General features: G+C 44.3%; 1 protein-coding gene across 1 annotated transcript in view; it reads left to right on the top strand.

Annotated features, from left to right (window-relative positions):
• The window catches only part of LOC123770241 (juvenile hormone esterase), a 66,914-nt gene that overhangs the window by 34,158 nt on the left and 12,724 nt on the right, over positions 1-20,032 (top strand). Inside the window, exons 9-11 of the mRNA XM_069339946.1 lie at positions 1,844-2,024; positions 3,066-3,158; positions 18,826-18,929. Coding sequence (XP_069196047.1) covers positions 1,844-2,024; positions 3,066-3,158; positions 18,826-18,929 — 378 coding nt within the window. The remainder of the gene's footprint in view (positions 1-1,843; positions 2,025-3,065; positions 3,159-18,825; positions 18,930-20,032) is intronic.

Genomic DNA, 20,032 nt, shown 5'->3' on the forward strand with positions numbered 1-20,032 from the left:
AGCGGTGGTGTGTATGACACAGTACACTGTGAAGCGGTGGTGTGTATGCCACAGTACACTGTGAAGCGGTGGTGTGTATGACACAGTACACTGTGAAGCGGTGGTGTGTATGACACAGTACACTGTGAAGCGGTGGTGTGTATGACACAGTACACTGTGAAGCGGTGGTGTGTATGACACAGTACACTGTGAAGCGGTGGTGTGTATGACACACTACACTGTGAAGCGGTGGTGTGTATGACACACTACACTGTGAAGCGGTGGTGTGTATGACACAGTACACTGTGAAGCGGTGGTGTGTATGACACACTACACTGTGAAGCGGTGGTGTGTATGACACAGTACACTGTGAAGCGGTGGTGTGTATGACACACTACACTGTGAAGCTGTGGTGTGTGTGCCACAGTACACTGTGAAGCGGTGGTGTGTGTGACACACTACACTGTGAAGCGGTGGCGGCTGCTCTCGAAGACTGCTGGAGCACAGTAGCTCTGGTTATCCCTCACGCCATTATCTGCCAGTAACATAATGAATGACATGCTGATTTGGCCAATATCTTTAACCTTCTCTTACTGAGTTACTTTCCAAGCCGATGCTTCCTCAACCAATCAAAGTGAGGCAATGATGGTAATAAAGATGGTGAGGAATGATGACATTGTGTGAGCGTGTGTGGCCAGGTAGATGACATTGTGTGGCCAGGTAGATGACATTGTGTGGCCAGGTAGATGACATTGTGTGGCCAGGTAGATGACATTGTGTGGCCAGGTAGATGTCATTGTGTGGCCAGGTAGATGACATTGTGTGGCCAGGTAGATGTCATTGTGTGGCCAGGTAGATGACATTGTGTGGCCAGGTAGATGTCATTGTGTGACCGTGTGTGGCCAGGTAGATGTCATTGTGTGGCCAGGTAGATGTCATTGTGTGACCGTGTGTGGCCAGGTAGATGTCATTGTGTAGCCAGGTAGATGTCATTGTGTAGCCAGGTAGATGTCATTGTGTAGCCAGGTAGATGTCATTGTGTGGCCAGGTAGATGTCATTGTGTGGCCAGGTAGATGTCATTGTGTGGCCAGGTAGATGTCATTGTGTGGCCAGGTAGATGTCATTGTGTGGCCAGGTAGATGTCATTGTGTGGCCAGGTAGATGTCATTGTGTGGCCAGGTAGATGTCATTGTGTGGCCAGGTAGATGTCATTGTGTAGCCAGGTAGATGTCATTGTGTGGCCAGGTAGATGTCATTGTGTGGCCAGGTAGATGTCATTGTGTGGCCAGGTAGATGTCATTGTGTGGCCAGGTAGATGTCATTGTGTGGCCAGGTAGATGTCATTGTGTGGCCAGGTAGAAGACATTGTGTGACCAGGTAGATGACATTGTGTGTCCAGGTAGATGACATTGTGTGGCCAGGTAGATGACATTGTGTGGCCAGGTAGATGACATTGTGTGGCCAGGTAGATGACATTGTGTGGCCAGGTAGATGGCATTGTGTGACCAGGTAGATGTCATTGTGTGACCAGGTAGATGACATTGTGTGACCGTGTGTGGCCAGGTAGATGTCATTGTGTGGCCAGGTAGATGACATTGTGTGACCGTGTGTGGCCAGGTAGATGACATTGTGTGGCCAGGTAGATGACATTGTGTGGCCAGGTAGATGACATTGTGTGACCGTGTGTGGCCAGGTAGATGTCATTGTGTGGCCAGGTAGATGTCATTGTGTGGCCAGGTAGATGTCATTGTGTGGCCAGGTAGATGTCATTGTGTGGCCAGGTAGATGACATTGTGTGGCCAGGTAGATGTCATTGTGTGGCCTGGTAGACTGGGTAATAAAGTGTACAGGTTGTGTCACCAGGCAGAGGATCGTCGTGGGGGAGGAATGGGGTTCAAGGGCGCCGCCCCCGTCACACAGGGACCCGACGTGCCTGAGCCTCTCATCACCAAGGATCCATATCAGTCCTTCATCGACAACGAAGTGCATGACGTTCCTCTCATGATCGGGACCAACAAGCACGAAGGCTCCTTCGTCTTAGGCAGTGAGTCTCTTGCTCTTACTACGACTTATAGTCCTGGATAACCTGTCCTTAATCCTTACTCCAGAATAGGACCTTGGCCGAGGAATCCCCAAACAGTCCCCGTGGCGTAGTGGTAAAACATTCGCCCAGCGCTCCCCCAAGCGTTTTGGCCTGGTTATATATATATATATATATATATATATATATATATATATATATATATATATATATATATATATATATATATATATATATATATATATATGTCGTACCTAGTAGCCAGAACGCACTTCTCATCCTACTATGCAAGGCCCGATTTGCCTAATAAGCCAAGTTTTCATGAATTAATATATTTTCTCTAATTTTTTTCTTATAAAATGATAAAGCTACCCATTTCATTATGTATGAGGTCAATTTTTTTTTATTGGAGTTAAAATTAACGTAGATATATGACCGAACCTAACCAACCCTACCTAACCTAACCTAACCTATCTTTATAGGTTAGGTTAGGTTAGGTAGCCGAAAAAGTTAGGTTAGGTTAGGTAGGTTAGGTAGTCGAAAAACAATTATTTCATGAAAACTTGACTTGTTAGGCAAATCGGGCCTTGCATTGTAGGCTGAGAAGTGAGTTCTGGCTACTAGGTACGACATATATATATATATATATATATATATATATATATATATATATATATATATATATATATATATATATATATATATATATATACTGAGCCCTGAGTTTAATGAATGTAGAGTTCTGAGCCTTGGAAATGTTAATAGAATTAGTAGATATAAATCAAACAATGCTTAAATTACTAACTTCTAATGAGACAAAAATTTGAGAGCCATGACGAGTAGGGAGCTGAAATATAATGTATAAATGATCGAGATAAGGCAAATAAATATAATTATTAGAAAATATTAACTTGCATTATTATTAATATAATTCATTTATTATAACTATTAATAGAATATTTAGAAATTTCTAAATGTTGTTAATATCCTTGTTTTTCTTCATGATTAACACAACTATTATTTGGTGTCCCCGCGTGACGCCAGTCGTGTACTCGGAGAACCTGGAGGTAAACAACTACACACATGACAACGACTACTTGCGCAACAAAATGATTGATGACATCCTCAACGCTTTTGGTAAGTAAAGCAACAACTTGGTGGCCAGAGCAGCGTCAGTAGTCATCTCTGTAGTCTTAGCAAGAGCATCTACACGCTTCTTATATCCAATACTTAACGTTGAAACAAACTGTGTATCATGATCGCTATATCACACGTTAATTTGTGCTTTGGGAGAGTATTGCTGCCAGGTGTAGGTTGCTGGAGAGTGCTGCCAGGTGTAGGTTGCTGGAGAGTGCTGCCAGGTGTAGGTTGCTGGAGAGTGCTGCCAGGTGTAGGTTGCTGGAGAGTGCTGCCAGGTGTAGGTTGCAGGAGAGTGCTGCCAGGTGTAGGTTGCAGGAGAGTGCTGCCAGGTGTAGGTTGCTGGAGAGTGCTGCCAGGTGTAGGTTGCAGGAGAGTGCTGCCAGGTGTAGGTTGTAGGAGAGTGCTGCCAGGTGTAGGTTGCTGGAGACTGCTGCCAGGTGTAGGTTGCTGGAGAGTGCTGCCAGGTGTAGGTTGTAGGAGAGTGCTGCCAGGTGTAGGTTGCTGGAGACTGCTGCCAGGTGTAGGTTGCTGGAGAGTGCTGCCAGGTGTAGGTTGCTGGAGAGTGCTGCCAGGTGTAGGTTGCTGGAGAGTGCTGCCAGGTGTAGGTTGCTGGAGAGTGCTGCCAGGTGTAGGTTGCTGGAGAGTGCTGCCAGGTGTAGGTTGCAGGAGAGTGCTGCCAGGTGTAGGTTGCAGGAGAGTGCTGCCAGGTGTAGGTTGCTGGAGAGTGCTGCCAGGTGTAGGTTGCAGGAGAGTGCTGCCAGGTGTAGGTTGCTGGAGAGTGCTGCCAGGTGTAGGTTGCTGGAGAGTGCTGCCAGGTGTAGGTTGTAGGAGAGTGCTGCCAGGTGTAGGTTGCAGGAGAGTGCTGCCAGGTGTAGGTTGCAGGAGAGTGCTGCCAGGTGTAGGTTGCAGGAGAGTGCTGCCAGGTGTAGGTTGCTGGAGAGTGCTGCCAGGTGTAGGTTGCAGGAGAGTGCTGCCAGGTGTAGGTTGTAGGAGAGTGCTGCCAGGTGTAGGTTGCAGGAGAGTGCTGCCAGGTGTAGGTTGTAGGAGAGTGCTGCCAGGTGTAGGTTGCAGGAGAGTGCTGCCAGGTGTAGGTTGCAGGAGAGTGCTGCCAGGTGTAGGTTGCTGGAGAGTGCTGCCAGGTGTAGGTTGCTGGAGAGTGCTGCCAGGTGTAGGTTGCTGGAGAGTGCTGCCAGGTGTAGGTTGCTGGAGAGTGCTGCCAGGTGTAGGTTGCAGGAGAGTGCTGCCAGGTGTAGGTTGCTGGAGAGTGCTGCCAGGTGTAGGTTGCTGGAGAGTGCTGCCAGGTGTAGGTTGCTGGAGAGTGCTGCCAGGTGTAGGTTGCTGGAGAGTGCTGCCAGGTGTAGGTTGCAGGAGAGTGCTGCCAGGTGTAGGTTGCAGGAGAGTGCTGCCAGGTGTAGGTTGCAGGAAAGTGCTGCCAGGTGTAGGTTGCTGGAGAGTGCTGCCAGGTGTAGGTTGCTGGAGAGTGCTGCTAGGTGTAGGTTGCAGGAGAGTGCTGCCAGGTGTAGGTTGCTGGAGAGTGCTGCCAGGTGTAGGTTGCAGGAGAGTGCTGCCAGGTGTAGGTTGCTGGAGAGTGCTGCCAGGTGTAGGTTGCAGGAGAGTGCTGCCAGGTGTAGGTTGCAGGAGAGTGCTGCCAGGTGTAGGTTGCTGGAGAGTGTGCGTACTTATATAGTACACTTGTTGGTGTGTAAGGCTGTGGTTGTATTAGTGAGGACAAACACACAAACACACACCATACACCACATATGTCAGGCCAATCCTGGAGTATGCAGCCCCAGCATGGAGTCCATATCTAGTCAAGGATAAGACTAAACTGGAAAAGGTTCAAAGGTTTGCCACCCAGACCAGTACCCGAGCTGAGAGGTATGAGCTACGAGGAGAGACTACGGGAATTAAACCTCACTTCGCTGGAAGACAGAAGAGTTAGGGGGGACATGATCACCACATTCAAGATTCTGAAGGGAATTGATAGGGTAGATAAAGACAGTCTATTTAACACTAGGGGCACACGCACAAGGGGACACTGGTGGAAAATGAGTGCCCAAATGAGCCACAGAGATATTAGAAAGAACGTTTTTAGTGTCAGAGTGGTTGACAAATGGAATGCATTAGGAAGTAATGTGGTGGAGGCTGACTCCATACACAGTTTCAAGTGTAGATAAGATAGAGCCCAGTAGGCTCAGGAATCTGTACACCTGTTGATTGATAGTTGAGAGGTGGGAACAAAGAGCCAGAGCTCAACCCCCGCAAACACAACTAGGTGAGTACACCTGTGAGAGGCACGACGAGAGCAGTGTATACAACACCTGCAGGAAAAAGTAGCAATAATACGAACATGTGAAACAGTAAAGTACCTGTGTTCAGTAAAGTACTTGTGTATAGTAAAGTATCTTGGTTCAGTAAAGTACTTGTGTATAGTAAAGAATCTGGGTTCAGTAAAGTACTTGTGTATAGTAAAGTATATGTGTGTACAGTAAAGTATATGTGTATAGTAAAGTACTTGGTATAATAAAGTACTTGTGTACAGTAAAGTATTTGTGTATCTTATCTTGAGGTTATCTTGAGATGATTTTGAGTCTTTAGTGTCCCCGCGGCCCGGTCCTCGACCAGGCCTCCACCCCCAGGAAGCAGCCCGTGACAGCTGACTAACACCCAGGTACCTACTTTACTGCTAGGTAACAGGGGCATAGTGTGGGAACCGACCTGTGAGATTTATATTTATTTAATTTATATGAATATATATAGAATTTATATTTACGTTAATTTATATACTTCGATAGCAATTTGTATAATGATAAGTGGACTGTATTTCTGCAATAATCTCATAATCTCACAAATCGATCCTCTACACATTAGGGGGGGTTTATATTTATATATATGCAGCCAATCAAACTACAGTATTAACTACATACATTGAAAAGGTTCCTTATCTTATAGTACAGCAGGTTAGTCCACCAGGTATAACTAGGGTGTAGACACCAAATTATCCTCTTTGAGGTAGCTTCCATCACCCAGTAACTGGTGCACAAAATCTTGCTTCCTCGTCTTGACCTGTCAAAAGGGCGCTAACTGTGAAGCCAGATTCTATATATGACAAGTATTTCAGAGAAAACTGTACATGGAACATGAAGACCTGGCTTAATTACCTTTAGTTTGAGGCTTCCACGTGCTCTAACCGGACAACCCTATATAATGACATTAATGGCCATAAATGAAAATAAACGGGTTTCGGAAAGAACACTTAACTTGATTTGTTGACAGCGTGTTGAAAATGGTACACCCTTGGTTTCCATAACACTACGTCCAAGTAAAATTAACAGGAGCCGAATTTGCTCCCGAGAGCCTCTGGTCTAGTCTCAACAATGGCTGCCCTCCTTCCTCACTCTGACGCCTGGCTTACATTGTCCACATGACAGAAAGTGATAGAAGGGTCACATTTACTCTACTTTAATATTGATAATTAAGTTAATTTATATGAGATGTTTTTATGATGGTAAAGTCCAAAGACTAATGTATTTAAGAATAATTCCCACCATAATAGGTGGAGAATATAATAGTATGTGGTGATGATATCCCGTTTTCTATAGACGGTAATTCCACTACAAGTTACGTTTTCTATGGGTAACTTGTTGGTAATACAGCAGCAATTATTATCTGTCTGTATGATATATTAAATGGTGTCGGATTTTCCGACATAATTCCCCAGGGGCTGCTCACGGGTCGAAGTCCTAATTAGAACAGACGAACACCGATACTCCTCCTTCGAATTATTTGATTAATTTGATGTTAGTAGTTAGTAATCACACATTTGTGCGTCTGTTCGTACAGGACGGATGTCCCGTACTAGAGTTGCAGGGGTTAGAAGTCTAATGCGACTTCATTTCCCTGTTAACTCTTGAAAGGCTAATATTCAAGCCTTATTACATATTATTTAACCCAGAAGACTGGATGTGATCAAGTACTACAGTCAAGTATGATTCAGGGACTGCAGTGAGATCAGTGACATTAGATATAACTTGAAGTTTGTTCAGGTAACTGGTCACTGATATATAAACACTGAGGCCCATGGAATACATCTTGATTAAATAATAAGTGTATCAAATCAGTCATCAGATTTATTGGGGTTTAATTTAGTTAATTGATTCAGAAGATTGAATAGCTCATCATTAAAGTAAAGTATGGTTCTGAGACTGCAGTGGGTTCAGTGACATTGGTCGCAGTGACTTGTAGCTGTTTTAGGCTACTGTTCACTGATTTGCCACTGAGGCCTCATGAACTCATCTTCAGCTTTATATGATGATACTAACATCAACCTCTGTTGGTATAGTCAGCTGTAATCTCCTTAGTATAATGCTACTGGAGAAATATAATCAGCTGACAAATTTAGATTTCTATTGGTATTGTTTATCTGCAGGCATAGGTCTCCTCAGGCTTGATACTGGGCCTGAGAGTAATTTACCTCCTGCAGAGTTTAACATGGTTATACCCTGATATTTAGTAGGGCTACCGATGAATCGATGACAATAGTCTGTCCCTACAAGGAGACCGAAGTCGGTGAGGTGATCAGACTTAATATTATCTGCCAATTTTATTCCTCTATTTCTCAGGAATTTGGCTGTTGCTCTCAGACCTTGAACTTGTAGGTCTACTGGTATTTTGTCCACCACAATGGCTTGTACTCGACAGACGTACCTGCCTAAACGTACTGATGGTTGTACCACCTGGTAGACTTGAGGTCCTGCATCTGTTACAAACCCTGAGATGTTGAATGACGTCTGGGCTACAGGCCTTAATTGTAGTTCATATGCCAACTTTTTAGTGACAAATGTTCTCTGGGATCCTTGGTCAAACAACCCACGGGTATGGACCTTGGCCCTCTTATTCAGGATGGTAATTTGGGCAGTAGGCAAAGTCGTATTACCTTTAGACTTTGCCGATTGGACACTCTTTGTTTGTTGCACCTTGCAGTACTGTACTGAGGTGGGAATGCTATCTTCCACCTTGGGGTTTGGAGACGTTGTTTTGGTGTCTCTGCACAATGCTGCATGGTGCTGACCTTTGTTACACCTATTACAGATGTGTAATTGGGTATCACAGTCGTTGATGTTATGTTTCCTGAGGCACCTCGTGCAATGTTGCAAATCTTTGAGTCGCTCAACACGGGCGTCACTATCAGGAAAATTAGAGCAGTGGCACATTGAATGTTTCTCATTGCAGAACAAACATGTTCCATAGCTTCCAGTACCCTTTGGTGTCACGTTCTTGGGTGACACAGTAACTATAGGCTTGGAGGGTCCCACTGCATATACGCCCACACTGCCACTGTTCCACTTTGGTGTTGAATTATATTGTCTAGATTGATTTGGAGTACCTTTGGTACTCTGTGGTTTACTATTATTGGTTTCTGAGGGTTTACTTGGTGGTTTTAATTTGTCATGTGTTCGTAATTGATGAACTACTGACTTTAAACCTTCAGATATTTCATTCATGGATAAGATGCTTTTATTGTAATGAGCACTCATTTGTCTCAATATGTCCCTAGGTATTTTCTCCTGGACAATTATTTTCAAGACCCACTCAGCCCCGTTTGTATCTGCTGTCAGGCTGAGGGCATTGATCAATGATTCTACCTCCAGCTTGAAGACTTGGAGTGAATCAGCTGAAGCCTCCGGTGGGGGTAAATGCAACAGCTCATGAACTAAATGTGATGTTCTTACTTCTGGATCAGCATAATTATCCTTGAGGAGTTTTACTGCCAGATCATAGCCGTCATTAGTTAATCTCAGATGGGATACTACTGTTTTAGCCTCACCTGATAATTGGCCTTGCAAATAAGAGAATTTACTACTCTTTGGTAAAGATTGTTTTGAGTCTACAAGGTCAACGAATTTGTTCCAAAATTCGTCCCAATCTTCCTCATCTTTTCCTGAGAAAGTGGGTAAATTAATTGGAGGGAGTCGAGCTTCTGCTTGACTGGTATTAGATGCAACTGTTGCTGTTGTTGCTGTTACCTTGTTCTGGGCAATTAATTTGACATAAGGCTGTAACGTGGCCTGAGTGTGATCTTCATAATTCGCAAGATCAACCATAATGTCGTCTATTTCTGTTTCTGATAAATTGGTGTTGGCAAGTTCAGCCACATGTGTTGCTATTTGACATTTGATTTGCTCAAATTTACCTGCAGCTGCTTGATAATAGCTTTCCAGGTCAGCATAATCAACTTGAGATTGTTGTGACAAATCTTCACATTTCTTGATCTGTCTTGTTAAGTGGCCTTTAAGACCTGCAAGGGTTCTTTTCATTCTCCCTGCATTATCCATACTGGCTAGTTGGTGAAGCCTTGTGGGACTTGTAATGGGGCTGCTCATAATGCTGAACAAGCACTGATGGTAGCCTAGGGTATAATTTCTGCACTCACTAGGCTGTAATCCTACCTCTACTAGAGGTTAGCACTTAAAATTAATACACATTATATATATATACAATCATACACACTAATGATTTGAGTGATAAACCAGTGTCACTGGAAGTACCTTTAGGTTAGCTCCTCTATATCACCCTAGGATGGTAGAGACACTAATTAATCACTCAAAGGTGTAATGATCATAAGTAAATTATTATATATACACAACTCAACTTGAGTTGATAAAAATTACACCCAAAATAGGGTCTGCACCATTCATTAATGGTGTTAGGTTGATCAATATAGTACAACTGACTATGGTAATAATGGGACTAGGATGAACAATAATAGTTCAACTAGTCATATCCTACCCTGTTGTGGGTTGGCAATTAGTAAATATTATACTGTGATCACTAGTGCAATATATATTAAATAATTCTCTATTTTGGAGAAATAATATACACAATTATTGATAATAGCCTCTTAATTAGCCTCTATGAAACTTCTAATATTATCTAGAAGTATTAAATATTATTAGTGACCTCTCGAAATAAAGTCCACAAAATTCGTAGATAATCTCTCGCGAAATGTAACACCACGAATTCCGTGAACAATATCGCGAAGACACAGTCACTAATTTGGCTGGCTTCTATATTAGCGCTGTCATTTCACAGAATAACACGCCACCAAATCTGTGGGTGTACATGAAACCGCTGACGAAGCTGATCTGGGCTGAGGGAGGCTCCTGAGCTCCCACGAGGCTACGCTGCCGTCTTTGACTGCTGGCTTTGTTTAAATCACACTGCACTAGTTTATTTAATGAATCCACTGGTTAACTGGTTCATCCGGTACTAAGATGACCAAATGTGGGTTCAAAGGATCAAATAATCCATCATCCGGTTCGAAGATGACCAAATAATGTGGGAACCGACCTGTGAGATTTATATTTATTTAATTTATATGAATATATATAGAATTTATATTTACGTTAATTTATATACTTCGATAGCAATTTGTATAATGATAAGTGGACTGTATTTCTGCAATAATCTCTTAATCTCACAAATCGATCCTCTACACATTAGGGGGGGTTTATATTTATATATATGCAGCCAATCAAACTACAGTATTAACTACATACATTGAAAAGGTTCCTTATCTTATTGTACAGCAGGTTAGTCCACCAGGTATAACTAGGGTGTAGACACCAAATTATCCTCTTTGAGGTAGCTTCCATCACCCAGTAACTGGTGCACAAAATCTTGCTTCCTCGTCTTGACCTGTCAAAAGGGCGCTAACTGTGAAGCCAGATTCTATATATGACAAGTATTTCAGAGAAAACTGTACATGGAACATGAAGACCTGGCTTAATTACCTTTAGTTTGAGGCTTCCACGTGCTCTAACCGGACAACCCTATATAATGACATTAATGGCCATAAATGAAAATAAACGGGTTTCGGAAAGAACACTTAACTTGATTTGTTGACAGCGTGTTGAAAATGGTACACCCTTGGTTTCCATAACACTACGTCCAAGTAAAATTAACAGGAGCCGAATTTGCTCCCGAGAGCCTCTGGTCTAGTCTCAACAATGGCTGCCCTCCTTCCTCACTCTGACGCCTGGCTTACATTGTCCACATGACAGAAAGTGATAGAAGGGTCACATTTACTCTACTTTAATATTGATCATTAAGTTAATTTATATGAGATGTTTTTATGATGGTAAAGTCCAAAGACTAATGTATTTAAGAATAATTCCCACCATAATAGGTGGAGAATATAATAGTATGTGGTGATGATATCCCGTTTTCTATAGACGGTAATTTCACTACAAGTTACGTTTTCTATGGGTAACTTGTTGGTAATACAGCAGCAATTATTATCTGTCTGTATGATATATTAAATGGTGTCGGATTTTCCGACATAATTCCCCAGGGGCTGCTCACGGGTCGAAGTCCTAATTAGAACAGACGAACACCGATACTCCTCCTTCGAATTATTTGATTAATTTGATGTTAGTAGTTAGTAATCACACATTTGTGCGTTTGTTCGTACAGGACGGATGTCCCGTACTAGAGTTGCAGGGGTTAGAAGTCTAATGCGACTTCATTTCCCTGTTAACTCTTGAAAGGCTAATATTCAAGCCTTATTACATATTATTTAACCCAGAAGACTGGATGTGATCAAGTACTACAGTCAAGTATGATTCAGGGACTGCAGTGAGATCAGTGACATTAGATATAACTTGAAGTTTGTTCAGGTAACTGGTCACTGATATATAAACACTGAGGCCCATGGAATACATCTTGATTAAATAATAAGTGTATCAAATCAGTCATCAGATTTATTGGGGTTTAATTTAGTTAATTGATTCAGAAGATTGAATAGCTCATCATTAAAGTAAAGTATGGTTCTGAGACTGCAGTGGGTTCAGTGACATTGGTCGCAGTGACTTGTAGCTGTTTTAGGCTACTGTTCACTGATTTGCCACTGAGGCCTCATGAACTCATCTTCAGCTTTATATGATGATACTAACATCAACCTCTGTTGGTATAGTCAGCTGTAATCTCCTTAGTATAATGCTACTGGAGAAATATAATCAGCTGACAAATTTAGATTTCTATTGGTATTGTTTATCTGCAGGCATAGGTCTCCTCAGGCTTGATACTGGGCCTGAGAGTAATTTACCTCCTGCAGAGTTTAACATGGTTATACCCTGATATTTAGTAGGGCTACCGATGAATCGATGACAATAGTCTGTCCCTACAAGGAGACCGAAGTCGGTGAGGTGATCAGACTTAATATTATCTGCCAATTTTATTCCTCTATTTCTCAGGAATTTGGCTGTTGCTCTCAGACCTTGAACTTGTAGGTCTACTGGTATTTTGTCCACCACAATGGCTTGTACTCGACAGACGTACCTGCCTAAACGTACTGATGGTTGTACCACCTGGTAGACTTGAGGTCCTGCATCTGTTACAAACCCTGAGATGTTGAATGACGTCTGGGCTACAGGCCTTAATTGTAGTTCATATGCCAACTTTTTAGTGACAAATGTTCTCTGGGATCCTTGGTCAAACAACCCACGGGTATGGACCTTGGCCCTCTTATTCAGGATGGTAATTTGGGCAGTAGGCAAAGTCGTATTACCTTTAGACTTTGCCGATTGGACACTCTTTGTTTGTTGCACCTTGCAGTACTGTACTGATGGTGGGAATGCTATCTTCCACCTTGGGGTTTGGAGACGTTGTTTTGGTGTCTCTGCACAATGCTGCATGGTGCTGACCTTTGTTACACCTATTACAGATGTGTAATTGGGTATCACAGTCGTTGATGTTATGTTTCCTGAGGCACCTCGTGCAATGTTGCAAATCTTTGAGTCGCTCAACACGGGCGTCACTATCAGGAAAATTAGAGCAGTGGCTACATTGAATGTTTCTCATTGCAGAACAAACATGTTCCATAGCTTCCAGTACCCTTTGGTGTCACGTTCTTGGGTGACACAGTAACTATAGGCTTGGAGGGTCCCACTGCATATACGCCCACACTGCCACTGTTCCACTTTGGTGTTGAATTATATTGTCTAGATTGATTTGGAGTACCTTTGGTACTCTGTGGTTTACTATTATTGGTTTCTGAGGGTTTACTTGGTGGTTTTAATTTGTCATGTGTTCGTAATTGATGAACTACTGACTTTAAACCTTCAGATATTTCATTCATGGATAAGATGCTTTTATTGTAATGAGCACTCATTTGTCTCAATATGTCCCTAGGTATTTTCTCCTGGACAATTATTTTCAAGACCCACTCAGCCCCGTTTGTATCTGCTGTCAGGCTGAGGGCATTGATCAATGATTCTACCTCCAGCTTGAAGACTTGGAGTGAATCAGCTGAAGCCTCCGGTGGGGGTAAATGCAACAGCTCATGAACTAAATGTGATGTTCTTACTTCTGGATCAGCATAATTATCCTTGAGGAGTTTTACTGCCAGATCATAGCCGTCATTAGTTAATCTCAGATGGGATACTACTGTTTTAGCCTCACCTGATAATTGGCCTTGCAAATAAGAGAATTTACTACTCTTTGGTAAAGATTGTTTTGAGTCTACAAGGTCAACGAATTTGTTCCAAAATTCGTCCCAATCTTCCTCATCTTTTCCTGAGAAAGTGGGTAAATTAATTGGAGGGAGTCGAGCTTCTGCTTGACTGTATTAGATGCAACTGTTGCTGTTGTTGCTGTTACCTTGTTCTGGGCAATTAATTTGACATAAGGCTGTAACGTGGCCTGAGTGTGATCTTCATAATTCGCAAGATCAACCATAATGTCGTCTATTTCTGTTTCTGATAAATTGGTGTTGGCAAGTTCAGCCACATGTGTTGCTATTTGACATTTGATTTGCTCAAATTTACCTGCAGCTGCTTGATAATAGCTTTCCAGGTCAGCATAATCAACTTGAGATTGTTGTGACAAATCTTCACATTTCTTGATCTGTCTTGTTAAGTGGCCTTTAAGACCTGCAAGGGTTCTTTTCATTCTCCCTGCATTATCCATACTGGCTAGTTGGTGAAGCCTTGTGGGACTTGTAATGGGGCTGCTCATAATGCTGAACAAGCACTGATGGTAGCCTAGGGTATAATTTCTGCACTCACTAGGCTGTAATCCTACCTCTACTAGAGGTTAGCACTTAAAATTAATACACATTATATATATACAATCATACACACTAATGATTTGAGTGATAAACCAGTGTCACTGGAAGTACCTTTAGGTTAGCTCCTCTATATCACCCTAGGATGGTAGAGACACTAATTAATCACTCAAAGGTGTAATGATCATAAGTAAATTATTATATATACACAACTCAACTTGAGTTGATAAAAATTACACCCAAAATAGGGTCTGCACCATTCATTAATGGTGTTAGGTTGATCAATATAGTACAACTGACTATGGTAATAATGGGACTAGGATGAACAATAATAGTTCAACTAGTCATATCCTACCCTGTTGTGGGTTGGCAATTAGTAAATATTATACTGTGATCACTAGTGCAATATATATTAAATAATTCTCTATTTTGGAGAAATAATATACACAATTATTGATAATAGCCTCTTAATTAGCCTCTATGAAACTTCTAATATTATCTAGAAGTATTAAATATTATTAGTGACCTCGCGAAATAAAGTCCACAAAATTCGTAGATAATCTCTCGCGAAATGTAACACCACGAATTCCGTGAACAATATCGCGAAGACACAGTCACTAATTTGGCTGGCTTCTATATTAGCGCTGTCATTTCACAGAATAACACGCCACCAAATCTGTGGGTGTACATGAAACCGCTGACGAAGCTGATCTGGGCTGAGGGAGGCTCCTGAGCTCCCACGAGGCTACGCTGCCGTCTTTGACTGCTGGCTTTTGTTTAAATCACACTGCACTAGTTTATTTAATGAATCCACTGGTTAACTGGTTCATCCGGTACTAAGATGACCAAATGTGGGTTCAAAGGATCAAATAATCCGTCATCCGGTTCGAAGATGACCAAATAATGTGGGAACCGACCTGTGAGATTTATATTTATTTAATTTATATGAATATATATAGAATTTATATTTACGTTAATTTATATACTTCGATAGCAATTTGTATAATGATAAGTGGACTGTATTTCTGCAATAATCTCTTAATCTCACAAATCGATCCTCTACACATTAGGGGGGGGTTTATATTTATATATATGCAGCCAATCAAACTACAGTATTAACTACATACATTGAAAAGGTTCCTTATCTTATTGTACAGCAGGTTAGTCCACCAGGTATAACTAGGGTGTAGACACCAAATTATCCTCTTTGAGGTAGCTTCCATCACCCAGTAACTGGTGCACAAAATCTTGCTTCCTCGTCTTGACCTGTCAAAAGGGCGCTAACTGTGAAGCCAGATTCTATATATGACAAGTATTTCAGAGAAAACTGTACATGGAACATGAAGACCTGGCTTAATTACCTTTAGTTTGAGGCTTCCACGTGCTCTAACCGGACAACCCTATATAATGACATTAATGGCCATAAATGAAAGATAACGGGTTTCGGAAAGAACACTTAACTTGATTTGTTGACAGCGTGTTGAAAATGGTACACCCTTGGTTTCCATAACACTACGTCCAAGTAAAATTAACAGGAGCCGAATTTGCTCCCGGGAGCCTCTGGTCTAGTCTCAACAATGGCTGCCCTCCTTCCTCACTCTGACGCCTGGCTTACATTGTCCACATGACAGAAAGTGATAGAAGGGTCACATTTACTCTACTTTAATATTGATAATTAAGTTAATTTATATGAGATGTTTTTATGATGGTAAAGTCCAAAGACTAATGTATTTAAGAATAATTCCCACCATAATAGGTGGAGAATATAATAGTATGTGGTGATGATATCCCGTTTTCTATAGACGGTAATTCCACTACAAGTTACGTTTTCTATGGGTAACTTGTTGGTAATACAGCAGCAATTATTATCTTTCTGTATGATATATTAAATGGTGTCGGATTTTCCGACACATAGGGTTAAAGAAATTCTGCTTATTGTTTCTCGGCGGCGCCTGGGATCGAACCCAGAACAACAGGATCACAAGTCCAGCGTGCTGCCCGCTCGGCCGACCGGCTCCCTGTACAGTAAAGTACCTGTGTACAGTAAAGTATATGTGTACAGTAAAGTTCTTGTGTACAGTAAAGTATATATGTACAGTAAAGTATATGTGTATAGTAAAGTATAAGTGTACAGTAAAGAATCCGTGCAGAGTAAAGTATGTAGTGGTCACAAGTGGTGGCGTCGTCAGCACTTACATCACAAGGGATCTGGCCAGGGTTCGTACCCTGGGCAAGGTGGGACGACTGGGCAGCACTTATCTTTCCCTTAGTTCGCCCTCCAGCCTCCAGAAGCACTGTGGGACCTTGATGTACACTAACTGGTGGGGGGGGGTGTCCAGGGAGCAACGTTACGCTGATTCAGTACCAGGGGAAGGGGGGAGGTGCTGCACAACGGGTGGGGGGGGGGGTGGTGCTGCACGATGGGGGGGGGAGAGGTGCTGCACAATGGGGGGAAGTGCTGCACAATGGGGGGAGGTGCTGCACAATGGGGGAGAGGGAGGTGCTGCACAATGGGGGAGAGGGAGGTGCTGCACAATGGGAGAGGAGGTGCTGCACAATAGGGGGGGGGGAGGTGCTGCACGATGGGAGGAGGTGCTGCACGATGGGGGGAGGTGCTGCACAATGGGGGGAGGTGCTGCACAATGGGGGGAGGTGCTGCAAGATGGGGGGAGGTGCTGCAAGATGGGGGAGGTGCTGCACGATGGAGGGAGGTGCTGCAAGATGGGGGGAGGTGCTGCACAATGGGGAGAGGTGCTGCACAATTGGTGGACGTGCTGCACGATGGGGGGAGGTGCTGCACGATGTGGGGAGGTGCTGCACAATGGGGGGAGGTGCTGCACAATGGGGAGAGGTGCTGCACAATTGGGGGAGGTGCTGCACGATGGGGGGAGGTGCTGCACGATGGGGGGAGGTGCTGCACAATGGGGGGAGGTGCTGCACAATTGGGGGAGGTGCTGCAAGATGGGGGGAGGTGCTGCACGATCGGGGGAGGTGCTCCAAGATGGGGGTAAGGTGCGGCACGATGGGGGGAGGTGCTGCACAATGGGGGGAGGTGCTGCACGATGGGGGGAGGTGCTGCACAGTGGGGGGAGGTGCTGCACAGTGGGGGAGGTGCTGCACAATGGGAGGAGGTGCTGCACAATGGGGGGAGGTGCTGCTCAAATGGGGGAGGTGCTGCAAGATGGGGGGAGGTGCGGCACGATGGGGGAGGTGCTGCATGATGGGGGGAGGTGCTGCACGATGGGGGGGTGCTGCACAATGGGGGAGGTGCTGCACGATGGAGGGAGGTGCTGCACAATGGGGGGAGGTGCTGCAAGATGGGGGGAGGTGCTGCAAGATGGGGGGGAGGTGCTGCAAGATGGGGTAGGTGCTGCACGATGGAGGGAGGTGCTGCACAATGGGGGGAGGTGCTGCACGATGGGGGAGGTGCTGCACAATGGGGGGAGGTGCTGCACAATGGGGGAGGTGCTGCAAGATGGGGGGAGGTGCTGCACAATGGGGGGAGGTGCTGCACGATGGGGGGAGGTTCTACACAAATGGGGGAGGTGCTGCACGAAGGGAGGAGGTGCTGCAAGATGGGGGGAGGTGCTGCAAGATGGGGGGAGGGGCTGCACGATGGGGGGAGGTGCTGCACGATGGGGGGAGGTTCTACACAAATGGGGGAGGTGCTGCACGAAGGGGGGAGGTGCTGCAAGATGGGGGGAGGTGCTGCAAGATGGGGGGAGGTGCTGCACAATGGGGGGAGGTGCTGCACGATGGGGGGAGGTTCTACACAAATGGGGGAGGTGCTGCACGAAGGGGGGAGGTGCTGCAAGATGGGGGGAGGTGCTGCAAGATGGGGGGAGGTGCGGCACGATGGGGGGAGGTGCTGCATGATGGGGGGAGGTGCTGCACGATGGGGGGGTGCTGCACAATGGGGGACGTGCTGCACAATGGGGGGAGGTGCTGCAAGATGGAGGGAGGTGCTGCACAATGGGGGGAGGTGCTGCACGATGGGGGGAGGTGCTGCACAATGGGGGGAGGTGCTGCAAGATGGGGGGAGGTGCTGCAAGATGGGGGGAGGTGCTGCAAGATGGGGGGAGGTGCTTCAAGATGGGGGTAAGGTGCGGCACGATGGGGGGAGGTGCTGCATGATGGGGGGAGGTGCTGCACGATGGGGGGGTGCTGCAAGATGGGGGAGGTGCTGCACGATGGGGGGAGGTGCTGCATGATGGGGGGAGGTGCTGCAAGATGGGGGGAGGTGCTGAACGATGGGGGGTGCTGCAAGATGGGGAAGGTGCTGCACAATGGGGGGAGGTGCTGCAAGATGAGGGGAGGTGCTGCAAGATGGGGGGAGGTGCTGCATGATGGGGGAAGGTGCTGCAAGATGGGGGGAGGTGCTGCAAGATGGGGGAGGTGCTGCACGATGGGGGGAGGTGCTGCAAGATGAGGGGAGGTGCTGCACGATGGGGGGGGGGATGTGACATGAAATATACAGTTTCAGAAATAAAACAAAGGTGGATAGCATTCTCGGCTTCGAGAAGATTAATGGGTAAGATACGAGTGCCCAAGAGCGTGAACGCGTTAGATCTATGGCCGCTGACAGGGAAGTCTTTGCAGGGGTGAGCGACTACACGGGCGGCATCTCCGAGTCTCTGGTCGACGCCTACATCGGCGACACAGACCTGGCTGACTTCCAGGCAGCTGCTCCCGGCCTCATCGACGTGAGTTGTCATTATTATTCTCTAAACTTACCCGAAACCATCAAGTATTTCACAATTTTTATTGACTTAAAACAGAAGAGTAAGGGGGGACATGATCACCACATTCAAGATTCTCAAGGGAATTGATAGGGTAGATAAAGACAGTCTATTTAACACAAGGGGCACACGCACTAGGGGGACAGGTGGAAACTGAGTGCCCAAATGAGCCACAGAGATATTAGAAAGAATTTTTTTTAGTGTAAGAGTATTATTATTATTAACATCTTTATTGACAAAATTAATTACAATTTTGCCTAATCTGAGGATGTAAGAGTAGCAAATGGAATGATGTGGTGGAGGCTGACTCCATACACAGTTTCAAGTGTAGATATGATAGAGCCCAATAGGCTCAGGAATCTGTACACCTGTTGATTGACGGTTGAGAGGCGCGACCAAAGAGCTAGAGCTCTTTGGTCGCGCCAAAGGCTCTCTATATAAATATATATATATATATAAATATATATATATATATATATATAAATATATATATATATATATATATATATATATATATATATATATATATATATATATATATATATATATATATATATATATGTGAACAAGCCTGAATGGTCCCCAGGACTATATGCGACTGAAAACTCACACCCCAGAAGTGACTCGAACCCATACTGCCAGGAGCAACAAAACTGGTATGTACAGGGATGCCTTAATCTGCCTTAATAGCCTCGGCTATCACTTCCTTATGTCCGGTCGTGATGGTCAAGCGGATTAAGGCGTCCCTGTACATACCAGTTGTGTTGCTCCTGGCAGTATGGGTTCGAGTCATTTCTGGGGTGTGAGTTTTCAGTCATATATATATATATATATATATATATATATATATATATATATATATATATATATATATATATATATATATATATATATATATGTCGTACCTAGTAGCCAGAACGCACTTCTCGGCCTACTATGCAAGGCCCGATTTGCCTAATAAGCCAAATTTTCCAGAATTAATATATTTTCTCAATTTTTTTCTGTTGAAATGATAAAGATACCCATTTCATTATGTATGAGGTCAATTTTTTTTTATTGGAGTTAAA

Source organism: Procambarus clarkii, chromosome 42 (genome assembly GCF_040958095.1).
Source record: "Procambarus clarkii isolate CNS0578487 chromosome 42, FALCON_Pclarkii_2.0, whole genome shotgun sequence".
Classification (NCBI taxonomy): domain Eukaryota; kingdom Metazoa; phylum Arthropoda; class Malacostraca; order Decapoda; family Cambaridae; genus Procambarus; species Procambarus clarkii.